At 42.3% G+C, this 26812-nt stretch overlaps 1 protein-coding gene across 4 annotated transcripts in view; it reads right to left on the minus strand.

Annotated features, from left to right (window-relative positions):
- Positions 1-26812, minus strand: part of APP (amyloid beta precursor protein) — a 384911-nt gene that overhangs the window by 283465 nt on the left and 74634 nt on the right. For all 4 annotated transcript variants that reach the window (XM_075073302.1, XM_075073299.1, XM_075073298.1 and 1 more), the window contains exon 2: positions 24154-24321. In XM_075073302.1, coding sequence (XP_074929403.1) covers positions 24154-24321 — 168 coding nt within the window. The remainder of the gene's footprint in view (positions 1-24153; positions 24322-26812) is intronic.

Here is a 26812-nt window from a genome sequence, read left to right on the forward strand (position 1 = left end):
ATTTAAACGCAGAGCCCCCGACCGGTGGCCAGGACCCAAGCAGTGTGAGTGCCACTGAAAAAAAAATCGGCTTGTGTGCCGCCTTCGGCACACGTGCCATGGTGCCTATCCCTGTTCTAGGCAGTCGCTGCTGGTCTCCAAGTCTCAGCAACTGATTTCATTAACAAGGCAGTGTACTTAAGCCTGGGGTCAGCTACTTAAAAGGGAAATGTAAATTTTCTCTTACACACAGGTGTTGTGTCTGTCTGCCCCCTCCTTTCCTGCTGCCTTGTAGAGTGTTGTGAGAGTTAACCCTTGAGGGCTCAGTCAATTGCTAGTTCATAGCACAGTGGTTCCCAAACTGGGGGTCGTGGACCCCTGGGGTTTCACGAAGTGTTACAGGAGTTCTTGAAGAAAATTCTCTAATGCGGCCAGAGCTGTCCCTAGGACCGCGGGCAGCACGGGCCCACCAGCCCGGAGCCCTAGACTTCCAAGAGCTTAAACGATCAAAGCAAGCTCTCGATCACACTGAGGAGATTTAAACTTCAGATTAATTATAAGAAATGAAAAAGGGAGATGAAATTGTTTTGCTGTTATTAATTAAATAGGCAGCTAGTAATGTTTTTTAAAAGTATTATCAAAACAAAGTAAGCTTTGCTGCAACAATGTGTTGTTTGCTTGGACTGCTCAAGACCTGAATGCTTGTGTAGGAGGACTCTGAGTTGGCTTCTTAATACCTTCATGCTGTTTCACATCCAATGCTCCTTGATGAAACAAAGGATCTTTGTCGTATAACAGGCTTATTCAAAGTGATACAAGCTACGAAAGTGAGATCTTGGAAGAGTGTTGCTGTTCTCGTAAGTGTAATAAAATACTGTAATGATAATTAATAATAAATAGTGTGTAATAAGCATGTCATAAAAACAGTTTTATATTTCCAAGATCACTGCTTTAATAATTTATACTCACGATAAAGGAGAAAATCCCTGAAATATTCATTTTTAGGAGGAGGTTCGTGAGACTTGACATTTTAGTGAAAGGTTACCAGGTTGCTAAAATTTGGGAACCACTGATTTAGCAGTAAGGCATTCCCTGGGAAATATCCCACCTCTGACTCTCCACCTCAACCAAGCTTCACAATCTCATCACTGTGTACCAGTATTAAATTGTTTGTTTAAACGTATAATGCATGTGTATGTATATATAGTCTTTTGTCTGTGAAAAGAAGTGTCCCTGGAACCTAACCCCCTCATTACATTAATCTTATGGGAAATTGGATTCGCTTAATGTTTCGCTTAAAGTCACGTTTTTCAGGAACTAATACATGTTAAATAAGGAGTTACTGTATGACTGTACACATATCTTATGCTATTACAGATTGTTATACTCCCTCACAGGAGCTAAGAAGCTGGGAAAAGGATAGAGCAGCAAGGACATTAACGTCCTCTTCCTGAAAAGGAAAGGTGATAATGCAACAGAGCAATGCTACAATTTATGGTGCTTTTCCTGACCGCCATAAGTGTGCCGACTAACCCTTCAATCTATATAACTCTTCTGGTTGTAATATTAATGTGGGGATAGTTGTACAGTCATCTACATGTCATCCTAAAGCAGAAGCGGGGGTGTAAAATCCTCCAAGGAAGAAAAAAGACATCAGAAGAGAATACGGAGCCAGTTCTGGATATGAAAAGCAAAAAAGAATGAATAATGAAAGGATTGCTGGTACTGGACAATGCAGCAGGATCCATTCCAGTCAGGACAGAGGCAGAAAGATCCATATTTCTGACTGTTATTTTGAACATTATTACAATGTATTTATTATTAGTGATGACCCCACAGCTTTGTGCTCAACATTATGGTTTATAGTATGCCTGAGTGAGGGTGGGCGAATATATGTGCTGTGCTGAAGAGCCTGTGTTGATTTGTGGCGTGGTGAATGAGGAGGTTTGTATTGTGAGGGACAATGTGTGTTTGGGTTTATTGAGTGTGCTTAAATGAAAAATGCCAGTTAACTAAAAGGGAGGGAGTTTAGATATGGGAGGGGGTGCAGGGCTGGAGGTTGGGGCACGGGAGGAGGTGTCGGGTATAGCCTCTGGGAGGGAATTTGGGTGCAGGAGGGGGTCAGGGCTGGGGCATGGGAAGGGCTGCAGGGCATGGGCTCTGGGAAGGAGTCTGGGTGCAGGAGGGGGCTCAGGGAATAGGGCACAGGAGAGGGTGGAGTGTGTCAGAGTCAAGGGGCGCTCCCCTCAAGCAGCTCCCCGAAAACGACAACATGTCCTGACTGCTCCTAGGCAGAGGCACAGCAAGTGGCTCTTCCCCGAGTGCTGACTCTGCAGCTCCTATTGGCCAGGAAACGCGGCCAATGAGAGCTGTGAGGGCAGCATCTACAGCAGGGGTCAGAAACCTTTGGCACGTGGCCTGCCAGGGTAAGCCCCCTGCTGGGCCGTTTTGTTTACCTGCTGCGTCTGCGGATTGTGGATCCCACTGGCCATGGTTCACCGTTCCAGGCCAATGGGGGCAACAGGAAGCGGCGTGGGGCGAGGGATGTGCTGGCCGCAGCTTTTCACAATCTCCATTGGCCTGAAGCGGTGAACCGTGGCCAGTGGGAGCTGTGATCGGCTGAACCTGTGGATGCACCAGGTAAACAATCCAGCCCAGCCCACCACAGGGCTTACCCTGGCAAGCCACATGCCAAAGGTTGCCAACCTGATCTACAGGCAGAGACAGCACACAGATGCACCTGTACTCAAATACCACAGAATTTGTTCCAAGGATACACACTTATTACTGTCTTCACTAAATAAGGCCACTCCAACAAAGCAGTAGATCATATTGTGGAAAGGGCCTCCAAAAAACACAAATATATCTTGCTTCAAAATAGGGAGGGGGAAAAAAAAAACAAAAAACACACACACATCCACTGGCCAGACAGCCCTAGTTGTCACCTACCATCCCACACTGGAACCCATATGGGGTATCTAACAATTACAATGCAGGCTTGTAGGGGACCACATCCTCAGATTATTCTGAACCCCTTCTTCTAGTCTTCAAACAACCCCCTATTCTCACCCCAAACTCCAGCAGAAGCAAGCTGCCCATGCACCAAGACACACCAACTCCAAGCGGCAACAGACACAACCAGAACAGGTGAAAAACATGCAGACATATTTTCACTAGTACAATGATAAATACCCTCACATCTTTCAAGATTCGCAGAACTTACCTATGCCTATCATAACATGTCGTGTTCCTTACACAGTGCATCGCATGACAAAACAACAATTATGTGGGTGAAACCAATCATTACGCTCTCAAAATGAGCTCACACAGAAAAAATATGTAAGACAAAAATACCATATCACTCATAAGCGAACACTTTTCTCTCACAAAATGATCATTCCAGAACTGATCTTTCAATACTTGTCCTCAAAGAAAACCTGCATAACACCTTCAAAAAGCAAGCTTGGGAACTTAAATTCATAATGCTGCTAGACACTAAAAATCATGAACTTATCAGGGACACTGGGTTCATGGCTCAGTACAACAATCTATAACATACAACTGCCTGCTAACCCTTAATGGCCTATTTCAAACTCCTTTGCATAACCATCTACGCTCCATCTCATGTGACCTCCAACAACGTTACCCCATGCTTACTTGTGTTTAACTCAGGGTACGTCTACACTACGGGATTAGTCCAATTTTACATAAACCGGTTTTGTAAAACAGATTGTATAAAGTCAAGTGCACGCGGCCACACTAAGCACATTAATTCGGTGGTGCGTGTCCATGGTCTGAGGCTAGCGTCGATTTCCGGAACATTGCACGGTGGGTAGCTATTCCGTAGCTATCCCATAGTTCCTGCAGTCTCCCCCGCCCCTTGGAATTCTGGGTTGAGATCCCAGTGCCTGATGGGGCAAAAATAATTGTCGCAGGTGGTTCTCGGTAAATGTCGTCACTCATTCCTTCCTCCGGGAAAACAACGGCAGACAATCATTTCGTACCCTTTTTCCCTGGATTGCCCTGGCAGATGCCATAGCACGGCAACCATGGAGCCCGTTTCAGTTCTTTTTTACTGTCACCGTAATTCTACCTGATGCCGCTGACAGGCGCAATACTCTGTAGCGCTACATTCGCAGCATTCATTTTGCCTTTGCTATGAAGTCCAGAGATGCGTTATCCAATCTTCTGTATCCGTCTGCGGTGCCACTGCTTAGAATTGGCAATAAGACTGACGGTCTATCTGTCCTCGTCACTGTCTGCTATGCGTATCATGGGTGCCCTGGCTGACGGTCGGCCTGGGTCGGGCACAAGCAGCAAAAATGGGAATGACTCCCGGCTTAGTTCCCTCTGTTTATGGTTGGTATCCTAACAAGATAGAGTCAGTCCTGCCTTAGTAATATGGGCACACGTTGTACTGAGGCAGAACCTAGTTATCAGAGACTCAACTAGCTGCTCCCCTGTACGATCCCGCCAGAGATGTGAGCGCATGCACGGCGGGTGCCCTCTGCATCCAACCACCACCATTGTTCCTTCCCTCACTCTCTACCTTCTCAGGCTACCGTGGCAGTTCCCCCCCCCCACTTTGTGTCAGAAGTGTTATAAAGAATTGCAGGAAATAAGAACCACTGACTTGTTAGTGAGATAAAATGAGGCGGGAGGCAGCCTCTCGCTGCTATCGCTAGGCAGGCAGCGAACAAATCTTCTCTTTGCACATAAAGGCGAGCGCAGGCTGGACGTCGAGACTAGCCCCCAGTTGCTACGATGCAGGACGGTTCCAAGCCGTTCGTATCATCTTTGAACGGGAATCCACTCCTATTTATTCCCAGGCGCCTCTGGCGGCTCACCTGAGGTCAGTCAGGAGCACATCACAGACTGTATGACGACGGGATACGCCAGTCAATTGTCCGCTCTGCCACCGGGGAGGCGGAGAAGAGTGCGGATACTGCAATCTTCACTGCTGCATGATGCGCGTCTACCACCATGTCATCTCTACGCTACGACTATAGGGTGACGATGAAACTATTTCCTTCCTTTTTCTTCACGTGGGGGTGATGGGGTTAACATTGACGAGCCTTATCTGACACCACTCCGGACAATGTGTCTTGCCTACAGCTTTGGAGCAGCCACAAGAAATGCAAATACCTTTCAGGACTGCTGTTGGCACTGGGGATAGCTGGTGGCCCTCTAGTAAGTCCTACCCTCCCCCATGAGCATCATTTGTTCCTTCACTTTCATTACCTTGTCAGCAGCACTGTTAGGCCTGGAGATTTTTTTCAAATGCTTTGGCATTTCGTCTTCTTACCGGAGCTTCTGTCGAACAGATTTGTCTCCAATACGCGATCGATCCAGTATCTCCCGTACGGTCATGTGGAGCTCTTTTTGCGATTGGGATGTCATTGCCACCCTGTGCTGGTCAGAGCCTCTCACGTCAGGCAAACAGGAGAATGCATTCCAAAAGTTCGCGGGCTTTTCTGTGTTCCTGGGCCCACTTGCCGTATCACGGTTCGGATTGTGTCCAGAAGCGGTTATATGGCTTGCACTGTGCTGATACCGCCGTCCGGAGGCCCCCATACGCATCGATTGCGTGACCACACCCTACCATGTAATCCGACTTTAGTCGCTCTACGTAGCTCCTCTTTCTGCGTTGGGCCGAGGAGTGCAGAAACCGATTTAAAGAGCCCTTTACTCGATATAAAGGGCCTCGTGGTGTGGCCGTGCCCGGTGTGCGCTCGTTACAATCGGTTTTAACGCTGCTACAATCGGTAAACGTCATAGTGGTAGACCAGCCTGACTCTGAATTTCCTTCCCAACCTAAAAAACAACTGTGTAGCTTGAAACTTATCCCTTCCGCTAGAACGGGCACGGGGCCAATTAACAAAGATTATTCCTCTACCCTCTACCTTGCCTCGTCTCAATCTAGTTTTGCGAACCTGGGACCCTAGCTGCATCCACAACACCTCTGTCACGCCCGCTCCCATGTCGAGGCTCACAGTAAACGGCATTTATGCATCGCTTCCTACTCTTACTCTCCTGCAATCAAGATGTTCAAAGAGCACGGCAGCGAGCGAATGAGGAAGTCATCCTGGCTCGTTATGATTATTGTGTGTCTTATCGAGAAGTCTCGGTGATATGACCAGGTTGAACCAAAATGATTAAATCAAGTTTCATTCATATAATGATATATCGAGATATAACACAATTTTACCCCACAATGCACTCCTTAAGAAAACAGATTGAGCATCTTCATAGTGTTGTCAGAGATCCAGGCGGCGGGAAAATGGGATCTATTTCTTCCTGAACAAGAGGAGATTTTTGAAAGACAGAAACTATGATGGCAAGGAAACAGTATTACTTATATTTCTTTGTACTCTTGACTAACAGATTATTCTTTTGGATTAGATCTAGATAGAAGAACAGTATGTGGTTTCAAGCTATTTTCATATTGCAACTCATTGCTATTTTTACTGAGCCTTTTTCTTGCAGAACACATTTGCTATAACGCCTACCGGCAACAATTGTCATGGTCTGCATAATAAAAGCTCATTTTAACAGTGTGCGGTATTTGTCACAGTATCTGCTACATCTAGAGAACTGCATATTAAGTCTTACCCATTTTAGCTTAGTGTAGGGACATTATCTTTTTTTCTAGATATAATTCATTCAAGGTCAACATCATTCCACATTTATAACAATAATTTTGAGCCACAGTGACGACCAGCTGGAAACAGAGCGTGGTCTAACAGCACCAAGAGTTTTAGAAGAACAGAAGGAAGAATCCTCTAACAGACTTCAGTATGTCACAAAGCAAGAATATACTGTGACAGGTGGATCACAGACCCCCTTGAGAGCTGCACCCATATGCCCAGACTCTTCTTCCCTCCTTTCCCTCCAGTTCAGGCCCAGCACCTGTCTTGCTGAGCCACACCCGTCTGCTCAACAAAGACCAGGGTCTGAATTACTTGCCCCAAGCTGCAGGTTTACCTGACAGCAGCTACAGAAGTGTTCTGTCTTTACACCCCAATGCCCAACTCCCAATGGGCTCCTTAACCCAAATAAATCCATTTTACCCTGTATAAAGCTTATGCACGGTAAACTCATAATGTTCGCCCTCTGTACACTGATAGAGAGATACACGGCTGCTGTTTGCTCCCCCACGTATTATGCATACTCTGGTCAATTATAAGTAAAAGTGATTTATTCAATACAGAAAGTGTTTCGTGTTCCAAGTCGTAACAGATAGAACAAAGTAAGTCACCAAGCAAATAATTAAAATGTGCAAATCTATGTCTAATCAAACTGGATACAGATAATCACCCTTGGAGATGCTTCAGTAGTTTTTTTTCCTCAAATGACCATTCCAGGCCTGGGCACAATTCTTTCCCTTGGTACAGCTCTTGTTCCAGCTCAGGTGGCAGTTGGGATTTTTCATGTGGCTCCTCTTCCTGCTTTGTTCTGTTCCCACCCTTTATATATTTTTGTAAGGTGGGAACTTTGTCTCCGCTCTGGGTTTCCACCCCTCCTCTCTAATGGAAAGAACCTAGGTTAAGATGGATTCCAGTTCAGGTGAATGATCACATGTCACTGCAGACTTCACGGTCCACTTGCTAACACACCGTTCGCTCATACACACTCCGACTTACAGGTAAAAAACACCATCTGCAGACACTGTCCTGGTTAATGGGAGCCATCAAGATTCCAAACACCATTAATGGCCCACACTTTGCTAATTACAATAGGCCCTCAGAGTTACATTTTTATTTCTAGTTTCAGCACAGAGTGGTACCATTTTATCAAATAGAGATCCCATCCCAGACGTATTATAACTTTGTGACATTGTACTTCTAAAGGACCTCTTGCATGAAGCATATTCCAGTTACATTATATTCACTCATTAACTTTTTTTTTTTTTTTTATAAAAACTACATAGACTGCAATGTCACACATACTCCATATGCGAAAACCTGGCCTCATTAAAGCCAACAGCAAAATTTCCAGTGGGCTAGAATTTTATCTCATTACTTTAAAAAAAGGGAAACATGCCACCCATCTTAACAACAGACAGAAAAATAAGAAAATTATTTGGGCACGTATTCCAACATTTCTGGGTACATACATTAAACACAATGAAGGTATAAATACAAATATATCAAAAAGAATATTGCCTAAGCAGCACAGATTCATTAAAATAGATGTTAGAATATCATCAATGTAATTCTTGATGAAATAGATAAAGGGGACAAAGATACAGTGCATTTGGATTTCAGGAACTGGATAAATGCCAACAAGATGAAAATGTCATGGCACAGATTACAAAATGAGGGTATAAAACCAAGTAGGAACAGTACACAATGGAATGGCTGGAAAATCTACCCATCCCAAAGTTTGGCATCTGACTAGCAGGTCAACAGAAGTCCTATCACTCCTAATCCCAGAGGGGCCAGGGGCTCTGCTCTGGTAAAAAACCCACCACGCTCCATCTTCCTAACAGCTTGAGAGCTGGGTGGAAGGGGGAAGGATGCTTAGCACTATATCCAGATACCTCCCACCCTCTGTAATTTTGTACTGGGCTTAGAGAAAAACTGATGACAGAGGTTGCTTCTCTCTCCTCACCCCCCAATATTTTCTTCCTTCTTCATTCCTAATACCTCCTGGCAGGCATAATCTCTCAAGATGCATATCTGCCTCTCTCACACATCCATTTGTTACTACTCATCCCTGAAGCCTGCCAGGACAGAGAAAAAGGTAGAGCCTCTCCCTGCAGAGGGAGTATAGAAACAGCAGGGAGCTACAAGGATCAACAAGCTGAGAGTTTATAGGGGGCACAAATGGCAGCACAGCAAGAAGATGAATTAACTCCCAGCAGTTCTCTGGAACTCTCCAGAGCTCCAGGGCAGCAGCAGGCACTTACTCTGGGGGGAGGGGAAGAAAAGAGAGGGATTAGACTCAACTGAAGGGCAGAATTTTTGACCCTAGTTTCCACTCTTACTGCCCCTCCTCCTCACCCCCCCACTAATCCATGGATTTCTGCAGAATTTAAAATGTAAAAACACACACACACAGTGTGCCTAACTCCCTTAAAGTTGTGAACCTTCAGCAGCAAAACTACAACCCCTTCCACTTTAACTAAGCTGTCAGTAAACTAGCTTACCCGTGATGATGCCAGTCTCCAGAGCAGGGGTTGGCAACCTTTCAGAAGTGCTGTGCTGAGTCTTCATTTATTCACTTTAATTTAAGGTTTCGCATGCCAGTAATACATTAACACTTTTAGAAAGTCTCTTTCTATAAGTCTATAATAACTATTGTTGTATGTAAAGTAAATAAGGTTTTTAAAATGTTTAAAAAGCTTCATTTAAAATTAAATTAAAATGCAGAGGCCCCCAGAACTGGTGGCCAGGACCCAGGCGTGAGGAGTGCCACTGAAATCAGCTTGCGTGCCATAAGTTGCCTACCCCTGCTCTAGAGGGGTTACAGGACTCCTCACTTAAAGGCCTGTCTACACTACGCGTTTTTAAACCAATTTTAGCACGCGTTAAACGATTTATGCTGTACCATCCATACTACAAGCCTTTATATCGATATAAAGGCTCTTTAAATCGTTTCTGTACTCCTCCCCAGAGAGGAGTAGCACTAAATCAGTATTACCATATCGGATTAGGTTAGTGTGGCCGCAATTGATGGTATTGGCCTTCGGGTGGTACCTCACAGTGCCTCACTGTGACTGCTCTGGACAGCAATCCGAACTCAGATGCAGTGGCCAGGTAGACAGAAAAGCCGCCGCGACTTTTGAATTTCATTTCCTGTTTGCCAGCGTTGAGGCTCTGATCCAGCGGGTGGCGTATGCAGTCCCAAATCCAAAAAGAGCTCCAGCATGGACCGTACGGGAGATACGGGTTCTGATCGCTGTAGGGGAGACAAATCTGTTCTATCAGAGCTCCGTTACAGAAGACAAATGCCAAAGCATTTGAAAAAATCTCCCGGCTATGATAACAGAGTCCACAGCACAGTGCTGCGTGACAAGCATAACGGAAAGCCAAGAATCAAATGGACACTCAGGAGGGAGGAAGGGTGGTACTGAGGACTCCAGCATTCCACAGTCCACAGCAGTCTTCGAAAAGTATTTGCATTTTTGGCTGAGCTCCCAATGCCTATAGGGTCAAAACATTGTCCGGGTGGTTCAGGGTATAGTCGTCAATTTACTCCCTCTCCCCCACGTGAAGAAAGGGAAAGAAATAGTTTCTTGACTTTTTTCAATGTCACTCTATGTCTATGAATGCTGTGGTAGACACGGTGCTGCGGCAGATGGTACAATTTATGCTGCTATCCGTCATCATCATCAGCTCGTGAGTGCTCCTGTGTTGGCCTCAGGTGAGCGGCGGGGGCACTTGGGTAAAAATAGAATGTTCCCAGTCATTCCCGTAGATGGTACCGTCCTCATCATAGCAACTGGGGTGAGCTCCATCAGCCCCTCCTTTCATGTGTAAAGAAAGATTTGTCCTGCCTGGACTATCATAGAGCGGGATGCTGGGATCCTCCCCTGCACCGCTTAATGTCTGCCTGGACTAATAGCAGTGGATGCTGCCTCCTCTCATTTTACTTCACTAACAATCAGGTGTTTCTTTTCCTGCATTCTTTATTACTTCTACACAGGGGGACACTGCAACGTAGCCAGGAGGTTGGGGAGCAGGGAAGCAACGGGTGGGGTTGTTGCAGGGGCACCCCCGTGATGGCATGCACCTCATCATTTCTGTGGGATCTGACTGGAGCGGCTGTGCTCTCTGGTTCTCTAGTACACTTGTCCCATATTCTAGGCAGGACTGACTCTATTTTAGATACAATGTAAGAGGGAATGACCTGGGGACTCATTCCCATTTTTGTCTTTGCGCCCCGGCCGACCTCAGCCGGGGGACACCATGACAGCAGCAGACAGTATGGAACACAGATACGTATCTCATTGCCAATTATACAATGGCGTAGCAGACGGTACGAACGATTTGATAACCGTCTCTGTTATCATGCAAAAGCAATGAATGCTGCTGTGTAGCACTCAAGTACGCCTCTGTCAGCGGCATCCAGTACGCATACTGTGACAGTGACAAAAGGCAAAACAGGCGCCATGCTACCGGCATCTGCAGGGCAATCCAGGAAAAAGGGTGCGAAATGATTGTCTGCCGTTGTTTCCCCGGAGAAAGGAATGAGTGACGACGTTTACCCAGAACACCCGTGACAATGATTTTTGCCCCATCAGGGACTGGGATTCTAACCCAGAATTCCAAGGGCAGAGGAGACTGCAGGAACTATGGATAGCTACGGAATAGCTACCCACAGTGCAACGCTTCCAGAAATCGACGCTAGCCTCGGACCATGGACGCACACCGCCGTTAATGTGCTTAGTGTGGCCGCGTGCACTTGACTTTATACAATCTTGTTTTACAAAACCGGTTTATGTAAATCGGATAAATCCCGTAGTGCAGATGTACACAAAGTCATCCTCGTTAACTTGTTTCGATGTTAAGTTGCTGTCCATTAGAGAACATGCTAGTTTAAGTTTGAAATGCTCCCTTCTAAAGTCTTTGCAGCAGCCTGTTTTGTCCCCTGCTTGCAGGACGGCAGCCTGTTGTAGCTAGCTGGTGGGGACTCTGAGCAGGGGTGGTCTGGCAGCCCACCTATTAGCTCCCACTTCCTAAGTTCCCTGTGCGTTGTCCCTCCCCCACTGCATATGGTGCTCCTGCCTCTGCCTTGGAGCTGCTTCCAGGACATCCTGCTTACTCTATGGGGGGGAGGCAGGTATGTCAAGGTGTTCTCCTCCCTGCTCCTGAAACCCGCTTACTCCATCTTCCACAGAGCAGGAGGGACACAAGATGGAGGGAGGGAACTTCTAGGCCATGGGTCGGCAACCTTCAGAAGTGCTGTGCCGAGTCTTCATTTTTCACATGCCAGTTATACATTTAACATTTTTAGAAGGTCTCTTTCTATAAGTCTATAATATATAATAACTATTTGTGTATGTAAAGTAAATAAGGTTTTAAAATTTTCATTTAAAATTAAATTAAAACGCAGCCCCAGACCGGTGGCCAGGACCCAAGCAGTGTGAGTGCCACTGAAAAAAAATCGGCTTGTGTGCCGCCTTCGGCACACGTGCCATAGGTTGCCTATCCCTGTTCTAGGCAGTCCTGCTGGTCTCAAGTCTCAGCAACCTGATTTCATTAACAAGGCAGTGTACTTAAGCCTGGGTCAGCTACTTAAAAGGGAAATGATATATTTCTCTTACACACAGGGTGTGTGTCTGTCTGCCCTCCCTCCTTTCCTGCTGCCTTGTAGGTGTTGTGAGAGTTAACCCTTGAGGGCTCAGTCAATTGCTAGTTCATTAGCACAGTGGTTCCCAAACTGGGTTCGTGGACCCCTGGGGTTTCACGAAGTGTTACAGGAAGTCTGAGAAAAAATCTCTAATGGCGGCAGAGCTGTCCCTAGGGACCGCGGGCAGCACGGGCCCACCAGCCCGGAGCCCTAGACTTCCAAGAGCTAAAACGATCAAAGCAAGCTCTCGATACACACTGGAGATTTAAAACTTCAAGATTAATTATAAGAAATGAAAAAGGGAGATGAAAATTTTTTGCTGTTATTAAAATTAAATAGGCAGCTAGTAAGTTTTTAAAAGTATTATCAAAAACAAATGTAAGCTTTGCTGCAACATGTGTTGTTTGCTTGGACTGCTCAAGACCTGAATGCTTTGTGAGGAGGAACTCTGAGTTGGCTTCTTAATACCTTCATGCTGTTTCACATCCAATGCTCCTTGATGAAACAAAGGATCTTTGTCGTATAACAGGCTTATTCAAAGTGATACAGCTACGAAAGTGAGATCTTGGAAGAGTGTTGCTGTTCTCGTAATGTAATAAAATACTGTAATGATAATTATAATAAATAGTGTGTAATAAGCATGTCATAAAAACAAGTTTTATATTTCCAAGATCACTGCTTTAATAATTTATACTCAGATAAAGGAGAAAATCCCTGGAAATATTCATTTTTAGGAGGAGGTTCGTGAGACTTGACATTTTAGTGAAAGGGGTTCACAGGTTGCTAAAATTTGGGAACCACTGATTTAGCAGTAAGGCATTCCCTGGGAAATATCCCACCCTCTGACTCCTCCACCTCAACCAAGCTTCACAATCATCATCACTGTGTACCAGTATTAAATTGTTTGTTTAAAACGTATACTGCATGTGTATGTATATATAGTCTTTTGTCTGGTGAAAAAAAGTGTCCCTGGAACCTAACCCCCTCATTTACATTAATTCTTATGGGGAAATTGGATTCGCTTAACATTGTTTCGCTTAAAGTCACGTTTTTCAGGAACATAATTACAATGTTAAATAAGGAGTTACTGTATGACTGTACACATCATCTAGCATATTACAGATGTATACTCCCTCACAGGAGCTAAGAAGCTGGGAAAAGGATAGAGCAGCAAGGACATTAACGTCTCCTCTCCTGAAAAGGAAAGGTGATAATGCAACAGAGACAATGCTACAATTTATGGTGCTTTTCCTGACCTGCCAGTAATGTGGCCAATAACCCCTTTCAATCTAATATAACTCTTCTGGTTGTAATATTAATGTGTGGGAGGCATAGTTGCTAACAGTCCATCTACATGTCATCCTAAAGCAGAAGCTGGGGGTGTAAAATCCTCCAAGGAAGAAAAAAAGACATCAGGAAGAGAAATACAGGATGCAGTTCTGGATATGAAAAAGCAAAAAGAATGAATAATGAAAGGATTGCTGGTACTGTGACAATGCAGCAGGATCCATTCCAGTCAGGACAGAGGCTAGAAAGATCCATATTTCTGACTGTTATTTTGAACATTATTTACAATGTATTTATTATTAGTGATGACCCACAGCTTTGCTGCTCAACATTATGGTTTTATAGTATGCCTGAGTGAGGGTGGGCGAATATATGTGCTGTGCTGAAAGAGCCTGTGTTGATTTGTGGGCGTGGTGAATGAGGGAGGTTTGTTATTGTGAGGGACAATGTGTGTTTGGGTTTATTGAGTGTGCTTTGTTGTTGCGTGGGCAGTTTTGAAGAACCGTGGCAGTAGGGCCTCGGAATCCACTGTCTGTGCAGTCTCCCTCATACAACCAATGAAACTGTTGCATTCAAAGTAGTTGCAGAGTAAGGGTGATGGTTGGTTGAGTCACATCTGATATTAGAATGGTCAAGCACTCTTGGCATAACAGATACATGCCTTACTGTATCTGTACACCACACTGGTGTAACTCAAAGTCAAATGGCTGAGAATTTAAAAAATGGACTATAATGGATTGGGAATTCCAGTGATGACTGAAACTGGTGATATTCTGAACAGAGAGCTCTCAGCCTTACTTTCAGCTGTTTCCATCACTTCACACTGACTCCATAGACACTCCAGGCTTCAGAATGACACACAGACAGATGACAATCCTGGAATCTTATCTCACACATATATTCCAACCCATGCCCTTGTGTGGAGAGTCCAAAACACAAAAAACACACCATTTCTGCCACAAAGTGAGAACAAGCATCACCGAGGCAACTCAAAAGGAATTTCACAGCTTCCTGAAGGCCGCAGAGCATGGTGCTGAGTTGGTTCTGTTCACGAGAGTTCAGAGAATGCAGTCAGCATGTCTCTACAACCTTTCTCCCTAAGAGCCAAAACTGCTTGAAAGAGAAGCACTTGACCATCTCTGTAACTTCTCTCTATAGTCTGCAGTATTAACTGCAGGTCCTACTTGCTGGAGTTGGTGTACATTTTCCAGGACGGAGGAGAGAAAGACAGGGAAAAACTGTCTTCAACTTTTACGTGCTTCAGACAGGCATAGTTTTACTAGACCATTGTTTGATAGATCAGGGTTTGGTCTTTTATCAGAGATCACAAAGCACTTTAAAATTAACAAAACTCACAACATCCATGTGAGATTAGCAATCATCCCCCAAATTTTTACAGAGGAGGACACTGAGATGGAGAGGTTAAACAAACTGCCCATGATCACAGTGATGGGAATGAAACCCAGATCTTTCAGATTCCTAGTTGTGTGCTCTGAACTCTCGGCCATTTTCCCATCAAACAAAGAGGAAAACTGATATTTAGTTTGGCATGTGTCACTAGTAAGTGGAGTTAAGTAATAAAAATCTTAAACGACACTCGAGCCACAACTGGCATACAGTGAGGCATCAACACACAGAACCATACTTCATTGGCAGTTAATGTATGATAAATATTCTCTTCCAATAAAGAGTTATTATCCTTTGATCATTTTATTCAGTGACTGGTTACTCATTCAGTCCCACTAGCCATTTGGTCCAATGACTAATGTATTTGGTAAGATCCCATATAAACCAGAAGAGGTAATAATGCCACCCAACCATCAAATTAATAAAGCAATAAAGGTGGCATAAGGGTTGTAAGATAAGAGATATGATGAGAATAAGAGATATGAGAATAACTTGAGAGAATAGCACTTATGTAGCCTAAGAAAGATGATTGGCAAGGAGGAGGAGGAGGAGAGAGAATGTGATCCACATTATAAATATCTTTCAAGTAGCAATCTAAATGGAGGGGAATTATTCATTGTCCCAGAAGAATATAGGACATAATATCAAATAACCTGAGGCAGAGAAAAGTTTAGGCTGGATATTCAGGACGAAACAGAAAACAGGAGGTGGTCAAGGCACAATCACTACAAATGTTCAAGAATAGGTTAAATAAAATGTATTAATGGGAATAATGTCATTAATAAAGTGCCCAGAGGAAAGGATAAGGCACTTAAAACGCTAAATGAATAATCTTGCAAAATGCAGGGGATCACGTTAGGATTAATTCAATTGGTCTCTTCTGGCCCTACTGTCTCAGAAAAGATGACGTTGTGGGGAGAAGTCCAAATTTGTTTCCTAGGCATAGTAACAGGGTGCGCTCTTCACTCGCAGAGGAAGCCTGCAGGACTCAAATAAGCCAGGCACAGCATTGTCAGAACTGAAGTCCCTAAACAAGATCATTATACTGACTTGGCCTATCTAATCTGTATCCCACATCCCAATTTCTAGTTTTCAGTGCACCTCATGCTTTCAGAATTCCTCCTTTTTTCCCCACAAGAGATGCCCAGCCATAGGAGCTAATGCGTTAAACTGTCTTCAGAGTTCCAACTGCATATGAGTGGAGGGGTCCCATATCCTAAAGTTATGAGTGCCATAACTTATTCCCATTTCCCTGTGTACCAGGGAACAAAATCTCTAAACACAGTAAGACCTCGTACATCAAAGGAAGATACTGATGAATAGTCTCTTGTAGGACTCTTACCACTACATGCAGCATTTAGGTCAGCCCTGTTAGAATACTATATTGTGTTTCCTAACTGTCCAGAACTAGAACCCTTTGACTGAACTGCCAGAAGTCATGCAAATGCACATCTTTTGTTTCTTTAAAAAAACTTATGTTTTAGTCCTTTGTTCCTCTCATGCACTAGGATTGTTGTTGAAAGAATTTCAAATGGCTGAGGTTTAACATTTGCAGCAGAGAAATTACAGGTCTGATTCCTCCACAATGCCTTTATTTCACCCAGTGAAAAGAGCATTAGTGAAAATTTCAGTCTCCCTATATACCTACAAACACTTAAAAACATAAGTCAGGTACTTTACTGTCTCTCCGCTTCTGAGACAAATGGAGATAAATTTTGAAGTTCAATCCAACACTTTACCCTTCGTAACATATTCGTGTTTATTTCAGTTACAATAGCTCTCTGGAGAAAATGCAGTCGATAACACTTCAATAAAAGTGGCCTTTCACTTTGAAATAATGGTATCCATGGAGTATCAGAGTTCATTTCAATCCCACTTTCCTTAGCACACAGCTCTAGGTATTACATTATTTCTCTCTGCTCAGTTTTTCCTGTCAGCTGGGCATACCCAAAAGAGTCAGAACCTTCACTGCTCCAAGCTCGTATGTTCTGTCATTTCCCAGCCCCACCAACTCCACTGGGGACACAATCATACATGCAGTTTAATTGGCTATAAATACTAGTGACTATTCCTCCAGAAAGCATACCAGAGATTTTATGGCCAGAAAGGACAACAATGATCATTTTCAGTCTCACTTCCTGCATAAATGATGCCCCTTAGATCAATTGTCAAAACAGTTATAATGAGAAATACAGTGTTGGAATATTGAGAGCATGTGAAAAGCAAACACAAAAGTGTTCTGCTATTATTTTGAATGTAACTTCTATGTCAATTGCTCACTTTGGAAACTATATAAATTATGGGTTACACACACTGAAACATGAACATGTTGAGGTTCCTTCTGGCTAGAAGAGTGTGCCGTAGTTTAGAATAGTACTGTTAAAGCAGTACGGTTTCTAAGTTATTGTCTCTTCGTTACCTTAGGATAAATATATCACCAGCTCAGAGTTTGAACTCAAGACCTTCAAAACTAAAAGAGTAAGCTTCAACTGCTTGAACTAAAGCATTCAGGCTTGATCTACCTCTAGAACTTAGGTCAACCTAGCTACATCACTCTCAGCTGTGACCTAAACTCTGGTATAGACACTGCTAGGTCAACAGAAGCATTCTTCCATCAATCTAGCTGCTGCCCCTTGAGGGGATGGATTTACTAGTGACAGGAAAAATCCTTCTGTCGCTTTAGCAAGTGTGCACGTTACAACTGCAGCTGTGCACCTGTAGCGCCTGTAGTACAGACATAGCAGCTGCAGCAGATTGATTAACTTCCTGTGTGAACCAGTGACTATATGGGGACAAAAGATGTGCTCTTTTCTACTGTAAGTTACATACAGAATGATTAAGATCAACCTTAAATGCTAAAGAGATTGTTAAGACACAAAACTCCAAATCTTAAAAACACTGTGAACATTCTGCGCAATAATTCACATGCCATGTGTCTTTAAAATTGGTATTTGTTAAAATGGATGTTTGGCACTACCAAAAATCTAGGGGTGAGAGGTTTACTCTTAACTTTCCAGTTAATTATGGCTTTCCTCAGCAAATATCTGAGATATCAGTTTTGCCTAAATTAAACGTGCAGTTTCACACTTAGCAAAAAGAAGCATGTCTGTTGAATGGCTATTATTTTGAATACAATTTCTACCTGTCCCTGGATAGAGAGTGTAAAAGAGAGGACACTGAAGAGACCAATAATATTTATTTATATAATTTTGGAAGGTGTTAGCTACCACAGTGATGAGCACAGCAGGATTACCTCGGTATAGTAGGTAAACAGAAAGAGGAAGGGGAAGCAGAGGTATGTTTGATGGTCCTTTCAGTTCCTTACCAAAGGAAAAAGGTGGTATGGAAGCACTGTTTCTGTGTGAGTGATTGGACTGTACACCAGCCTAAAGACTACTGTTGTCAGTTAATGGCTCATCATTCTTCAAGAACTATTGCTCAATTCAAGATGTGCTGGACCTGGCCTGAAGTTTTATGTCACTTATTTCTCCAGAAACAAATCTAAGACCATTTAAGAATGTTATAAACACAGAAAAGTGGAGAATATAATCCGTTCAAAAAAGAAATTATGTTTTGGTACCTGAACAGTACAGTGGTAGGATTCATGAGAAATGCCAAGAAGGCAGGTTGGACTGAATATATAAAACACATCATCTCCATTACAAAGATGATTATTTTACCAACAGCTATACCAGTGACATCAAAGATGATGCAGTTATTTCCTGCTCCAAATATATAAGAAAATAATGCTAAGATATTGCAGGGTGCAGTTACAGTTGCTAAATACTGATTTTCTGAGGACGACTACTGCAGGAATAGACAACATCTATATACTGCCTTCATGGATCTCAGTGGTTTACAAAGGGCAGGCAAATCTCACCATTTGACAGAGGAGTAAACCGACTAGTTAAGGGACCTTACGAGATGCTGGGCAATCCATCGCCCATTAAAGTTAACAGAACCTGTTGGTCTTCATGTGCCCTAAGAGACATGCTGAAGATCACACAGTAGGACAGTTGCATTTGAAGACTAAGGGGTAGAACCCAGGTCTCCTGACTCCCAGTTCTATGCTCCATCCACTTGACCACCCAAAGGAAATTTACTACAAATTTTTGGCTTACTCTTGAAAAGCTTGATTTTCAGATAGATTCCTTTGCATTCTGTTCAACTCAGTGCACATTTAGTTAGAAAAATCAAACTTAAATATGAAAACGAGCATTCTAACGTGAACTAATTGAATGAAATCATGTCCTAGACAAACCTGGATTTATCTGTTACCATCCTGCATGTCATCTTTACAGCACAGTATGAACAACAAGTTCAGTACAAAGAGCAAAATTAATTCAGTCCTATGAGCTATATTTATAGTGTACTGCAATTACTGGAAATAAGATACAGCACACAGAGGCTATTTTCAATATTGTTAGTAAAGTAAAACGAATGTTGTGCCTGAATCCTTTTTCTAGTAAATCCTTTTCCATAGGAACAGAACCCACTCAAAATTAACTCCCCCTTTGTGAATATATACATATTTTCCTAAAGGCAGAATTTTGCAAGAATTCTCAAAGCCCTGAAACACTTTCAAGATTGCAGCCAACTGGCTTTGCATGTGAGTACTAAAACATAGCTTCTTCAACAAAATAAATCTGCCTGTTCAGAGGTTCTTGCAGCTGCCATCTTCAACATCTGTACATGGGGACATTAAGTTGACCCCACAATGGAGGAGCAGCTGTCTTTTCATGCTTCAAGCCAAACTCTAATTAATACAGTAAGAAGTTTTCCCCGTGGACAAGTTATTCCATAACTAACTGCAGGATTTTTTGATCATTCCTATGAAGCTACTGGTACTGTATGCTGTCAGAGACAGAACTAAAGGAACTAACAGCCCAATTTGATATGGCAGTTTCTATGTCCACAACATTAACTATTCTGGCCCTTGTACAGTTATTACCATCCGTCTTGCATTAATTCATGTTGATACAGTACTGTTCTACTGCTTATACCACTCTGATTTGCAGATTAACAGCAGATGAGGCCTATCCACAATAAGGGATACTGTTATATGGCAGTGAGGAAATTATTTGTAGTAGATAAATTGTTTAGTGATAACAGATGTAACTGATTATTTACACTTCTGCAAATATTTGTCATTCCACCAAGATGCAAGAAAATTAAAAACTTTGCAGTAAATAACTGATACAGGAAGAGTAACCAGCTTTAATCTGCTAACTCTCAACAAACTAATGTGGTGTCTTATGCTACTCTGCCCCAAAAGAGATAAGAGAATGACATCTCTCTCCATTCTCAAACCTGCACAATCTACTGTAGTTGTGTGTGTGTTAAAATGGCATAGAAAAATTAACACAGTTTAATTGGACTTTACTTATCATCCAAGCATCTTCCATTTCATAAATAGGAATCTTACAGTTTGATAGCACCTTAAACGTGCTAAGTGCTGCCCAAATATTAAAAAAACACCAACAGTCCCTGTCCCTAAAAGCTCACACTCTAAAAAGATAAGACAGAAAATCAACATATTAAGAAAGAGGAGTACACTTCCTTGTTGTTTTTCTCCCTCTGTCTGCCTTTGCAACCCTCACCCTCTTCCGTTCTGCCACCTTTATGTCTAGATGCCAAAGTCAACCTAAATTGCCATTACTGCCCTGGTGCATCCTTCTGTCAAACTTGGGGCATATGTGTTATAGCCCTTGCTGAGTCTTCTCTAGTAGACAGTTACCAGTCTTATGATCCCACATGCTCTCCAGCCACCTGGTTCTGCACAGTGTCTAGCACTCTATATTGTCTCTAGTTCTGACCTCTCAAGCAAGCTCCAGGGTTCAGACTCCTCGTCTGGCCCCCTTCCTTGGGAAGTAGGACCCTGTAAGTTCAACTGCCCTCATCCCTGACACCAGTCTTGACCTTTCCAGCCCCCCTCGTAATTAAGGCAAACCCTCTCTAGAGGTCCACCCTCATGGGCATTAGAGATTCTGTTTAAGGAAAGAACACAAGGCTCACAAAGAAATTTCTCAAAACACATGTGCAAACATACCTTACTTTACTAATAAAAAGCACACTAGAATCACAAATCTATGGAGAAAACAAGCAACACCTGAATGAATTCCCTTCCCCAGTGTCCTCTCTAGTCTTGAATCTTTGGGGGTTTTTTAAAGGTGCTTCCTGTCCCCACACCTTCTTGCACTGACAACCATGAGGCATTCCAAGTGGTTCCTTTGTACAAAGATACAGTCAGCTTCTTCCTCTTAAATCCTGTGAACTGCTAGATGGTTGTTTAAGAGGTGTAGGAGGCAAGGCTTCAAGTAGCAAGCTGAGTGTCCCACAGTTCAAATAGGCAATTAATAGCCCCTTCCACCTTCCCATCCAGGTGGTCGTGAAGGAATATATCAGTCTTCAGAGGGAGATCTGAGAGCTTAAAATGAGAAGTCCCCAGCCCATTTTTGGATTTGACAGCCAGAAACCATGGATGCTGAGTGTCCAGCTGCAGAGTCTGAAGATGTTTTGGGCAAGGTGGATTTATAAAAAGGATAGGCACAGCCCATTTCCACCACCTGCCCAATAAACAGATAGTTGATTTTGCCTATGAGGAACCTAGTGATCTCTCCATTTCATCCTCTGAAGACTCCTGTTCTACCTGATAGAAAAGAGATGCTGTTATATGGGAGAACAGCATTAAGAGATCAATACAGGGATATTGCTTATAAGAAAATAGGAATAAACAGTCTGATTAAAAAATAGCTAATTTAAATCAGTCCAGCAAGCTCACACATGTAAATACAAAACAAAGCATATAACAGCCTATTGCTTTGCTGCCTTTGTACTCACACTTGGTAGTAGAAGGATAGACAGAAGATTGGAGACAGAAGAAAAGCTTGTTTACTCACAGCCGAGGAAAACAAAAAAAGACAGAGAACAAAGCCAAAACCTCCAGAGGTTCCCACCCTTACTTTGAAAAATCCAGTTTCCTGATTGGTCCTCTGGTCAGGTGTTTGGTGTCCTTTGTTAACCCTTTACAGGTAAAAGAAACCTTAACCCTAGCTATCTATTTATGACAGACATGAAATACGATTTAGAAATTAAAGTGCTGAAGTGTAACTTAGTATCCAGAAGCAGCAGAATTCTGGGGTTTAGTTTATGGCCTTGTCTTAGATCTACTTGAACCCTCACTTTTAGACACTCAGCAGACTGCTAAGAGAGGATCCAAATACTTAATTAAGCCTCCAGTCTGAACAGGGTCCAGGCACTGCTCTGGCATGGGGTCTCTACACACACATATAGGATGCAAATTTTCTAGCTAGCACCCCCACTGCTCCTGAGAGCTGAGTTCTTACAGTCCAATTACCTAGTCCCTGGGACCAGAATGCTAGCGCTGAGAGCACTCTGGATTTAAATTTACCTCTTATGGGGCATGGGATAGGTATAGCAAGTAATACACACAGCGACTTTGCACAGGATTCTGAAACATACAGCATAGCTTTCCCACCGTCTTGGCCCCGTTTCTCCAGACACTAAGCACAAAGGCTACATTTTGTTATCCATCACTGTCTGGTGCAATTCTATTCTCCATGAGAAATAGCATTTCTGGAGAATTTTTTTTCCCCCTTTACTTTTGTACTCTAGTTGTTTTTAATTAAAAATGCCCTCTGATATATTCTACCACACTGGACATCAAAATGCAGTTTGTTTTCATTCTTATTATCTTATACTTTCCATTTTTTTATTTTTATTCTTTCATTAGCTCTTTTAGCATACGTAACTAGAACATCAGGGCACTACAGGCTTATGCCCTGAAATTTTCTAATTGTATTACTTCTGTTATCTGATTTTAAAAAGTAATGTTTTTTGTTTGGTTTGTTTATTTTTTAAGTCTTAATACTTCCACGGACTTTTATCCCAATGGGCAATATCTGATGTAGTTCCATTTTCTGACTTCTGTTTCCTTATTTTTTTTAAAATTTCTTTTCATAGTTTCATTATACATAAAAACTGGTTATATACAAGTCCCAAGGAAGCCAACAAAAGACAAAAATGCCTTTTGAAAACACAGGTACGAAGCCCATGCTTTTCAAAGCCAAATCATTCGCGACACCTTGATAGAGGATAAATAGTTACATTGTCTAAACAAATTTCATGAATCATTTTAATACTGATTTTGGTACAGAGGAGCGCGCTAGGAATGAAGAATCAACATTGTTGCCATGGCATTACATTTGCAAGAAAAAAAATCCAAAACTCAAACTCCTTGCAGAATTATATCTGTGACCCAAAAGCTGCAAGAATAAAAAAACCACTGCAAGGAGTAGAAAGGACACCTGACAGGTAGGTAGATATGGATCAGTGTACTAAAGAAAATTCAAATACTGAAATATTTTGCTTTTTAGAGAGGGATTTTTGGAAAGAATTAGAATGACATTTAGGGCGTACGATAGCAGCTCTGAAACATATTTTTTGGGGAAGGCAGTGGCCTGTGTTTAAAAAAAAAAAAGAAGTCTGGATGAGAAGGCAGAAGGATTAAAACAGCAGCTCAATCTGTGCTCTTTTCTTTCATGGCATGAAAACCACATTTTCTCTTCCACTTGTCAAGCACTGGTGCAAGGTTATCATATTATCGCAGCATGGGGACAAACAAAATTAGATATACAATCTGTTCACAGGACTTGAGCGAGTGGACAATAAGTTTCTGCTCTCCAACACCCAATCATTTGTTGTGACCTCATTTGCAGCACAAGCTTTCTACTAAAAAATCCTCAAACGATTCATTATGCCACAGAAACCAACAGCTGTGGGTTGATCTGATGTATATTTGTGGAATGCTCCAATGACATTAAGCTTAAAAAAACTCAACTCTTCAAAATGTGCCTAGCAGGAACTTGGATATTAATATCAATAAACAGCACTTCTTCAAAGAGCTTTGCAAACAATTAGTTTATTGTACAGAGAATGCAATTAGCACCAGCAGGAGGATTGACTTACACTACTCTCAAATAGACTCTTCAGCCACTGCTTGGAGCAGGGTTGACAGGCTTTGGAGAGACCCTTCTCAAACTGGATGAAAGGGCAAGGCAAGAAGGGACAAGAGCAAGAGCCTAGTGGATTCAACCCTTAAGCCAAAGTTCTATTTAGGTGCCTGAAAAAAACGTTAAGTTATCTGTTAAACTAGGAACTTACTTCCTGGCAATATTGCAGAATCCCTTCTTTTGTTCCAATGCAGGTCTTGGTCCCTGAGGGGTCAGATTCCCATTTTCCATTCTGAACATTCATATGCATATTGAGTTTACCACAAAACATGGCAATTTGGGGCTCTGCCAACAAGCCAGCATTTCCATCAGTAGGCACCTGGAAATAGGAGGAGAACATTGTTATTAATTATTGAAACTTCAGTCCAAGGTGGTAACAATTCAAATGAACTGGAATCAATAACTTCTGCTTATCCATGCAAGTCAGCAATTATGTGAATGGTTATATGTACAGAGATTGGGAGATTAAAACAAAAATCTCTTGAGTAATTCAACACACAACAAACTCAAGACATGAGAGGTTTTAAATTGAAAACTCTTTGAGGCAGGGACTGACATTCACTAGAAGCTTGTCTAGACTAAGATAAAAGATATATGTAGTTTTAAAACACTTTGGGTAACACGGAAGCCCCATGTTAACTTCAGCTGATCAAAAATGGGAAAAGTTTTCATAAAACTTTGGCCCCTTTTTCATTTAAAAAAATGAAAAATTTTCAACCAGCTCTATTTAAATTAACACTTTAACACTTTGTAGACAGGAGAAGGTACATTTTAATATGCGTTAGCTGATATGATAGAGATGAACCCCAGCTTCCAGCAACGTTTCTAAAATACAGTTTACACGGACTACAGAAGACACTTAAAATGTGCTAGCTAAAATATGTTAGCTAACACATTTTAAAAATACATTTGTTATCCTACTGTGGGCAAGCCCAATGTGTCTTTACAGTGCCTGGTGCCATGCCCCCCTCCCCCCCGTCTACTTGAAGCATCTAGGTGTTACTAGAGTACAAACGATGAACAACAATTAATACCACCACCACACAATGCCTGTGTAATTGCTGAAGGGAGTCGCATGTGTAATTGTGTAGACTCTATTTGATACATATGGTCAACAACCACAACAAAAAAACTTAAAGTTGTTATATCATAACTATTCAGTGGGGCACAGTTAAAGATGGTGGAGCTTTATTTAGAAATTCCCTCATTTTTAAATTATTTTTCCTGTAATGTCATTTTATATTAATAAGACATTTACATAAAACTAAATATCTGAAAGTTTCTGTTTGGCCATTTATATATATGCATCTTACATTCAGATATCGTATGAATCTCCAAGAAATTCTAAACGCCTTATAAACCAGTGCTTTCAGAGACTGCCATATGTTCTGTAAACATCCTTCTGTCTAGAACTTCTCTTTAAACAACTCAATACTGAACCTCTTCACAGCTGAAATCATCCTCAAGATGCTGACTATGCAATGAAACCATGTGACAGGAGATGAATCAGTTGTTTGACATGAAAGAATCAGCAGATACATTAACCACAATGTTACTAACTGAAAGCAAGCTCTGGCAAGAATACAATGGAAACAGATGTCGAACATCAGCATCAGAAGGTATCACCTGCCAGCAGGGAGTACGGATGGATCTAAGAATCTGTGTTGAGCAGCACTCTAAATATTAGGAGGTTGAAAAATTAACCAGACACCAAGTGGTGAGCCCAAAATGGAAGCTAGATCTCCCATGAACGTTCTGGGCCAGGACTGTAGCAAAAAGCCTAATAGCCTTCCTTCTGCCCCTCACAACTGTCTTTCCATCACATCACATCAGATATTTGCACTATCAAGCATGTATGATTCCTTGCCTGAAAACTGGCCCACACATTTAGGGGTTGACTCAAGTACTCATGATACTGCAGCTGCTATGATTCAGGCAAACAAGTTTTTCATATACAAATACAAATGGAGGTTTTCATTGCTCTCAAGCTCACTTGCATTCACACACAAAGGCATGCCTTGCACCACATGCTCATTTCTATTCTGTGAAGCAGTACAGGAAAGTAAAAAAACCTGTCTGTTATGAAAACAATCCTTTCCTCCCTGCCTCTAAGCTGCTACAGTTCGTACCTATTCCGATCCAACTTTTGCTTTAGGATGAAGGAAAAGATTTCCAAATAATCTCCCCATCACACATCCCCTTACCATTTTTGAGTCTGCCTCCAGATCACATTGATGTTTGTTGTTGTTTCACATAGCAGGGTGAATTGACAAGGGTCTTGTAACTGAGGCCCAAAAATTTAACAACAATACCTAGCTCTCACATAGTGCTTTTCATTACTAGATCTTCCAAGTGTTTTACAACAGAATTCAATATCATTAATCCCATTTTACAGATGGGGAACTGAGTCACACAGAGATCACCCAGTAGGCGAGTGGCAGAGAAAAGAACAGAACCTAGGGGTTTCCAAGTCCCAGATTAGTGCGCTATTCGCTAGACCATGCTGCCTTCAGTGTGTACAACAATTTCTGAACAACATTGAAAATGATCAGTATCTTGGGTATTTCACTTTCTTGTTATTTAGATCCCTATTAACAGATTACCTTTCCTTGCCAGCAAAGTGCAGCACAAATTTTTTAAGCAGCAGTAAAATGAAAGTGATGTGACACCCTGATAACTTGCATCCAAGATTTTTTTTTAAGAGCTGGCTGAGTAGCTCATTGGAGCATTAATTCTGGTTTTCAATAAGTCATGGGGCACATGGTAAGATCCAGGAGACCGGAAAAAAGCTAACGTCCCAATTTTTGAAA

Source organism: Chelonoidis abingdonii, chromosome 1 (genome assembly GCF_003597395.2).
Source record: "Chelonoidis abingdonii isolate Lonesome George chromosome 1, CheloAbing_2.0, whole genome shotgun sequence".
In the NCBI taxonomy this organism is placed as follows: domain Eukaryota; kingdom Metazoa; phylum Chordata; order Testudines; family Testudinidae; genus Chelonoidis; species Chelonoidis abingdonii.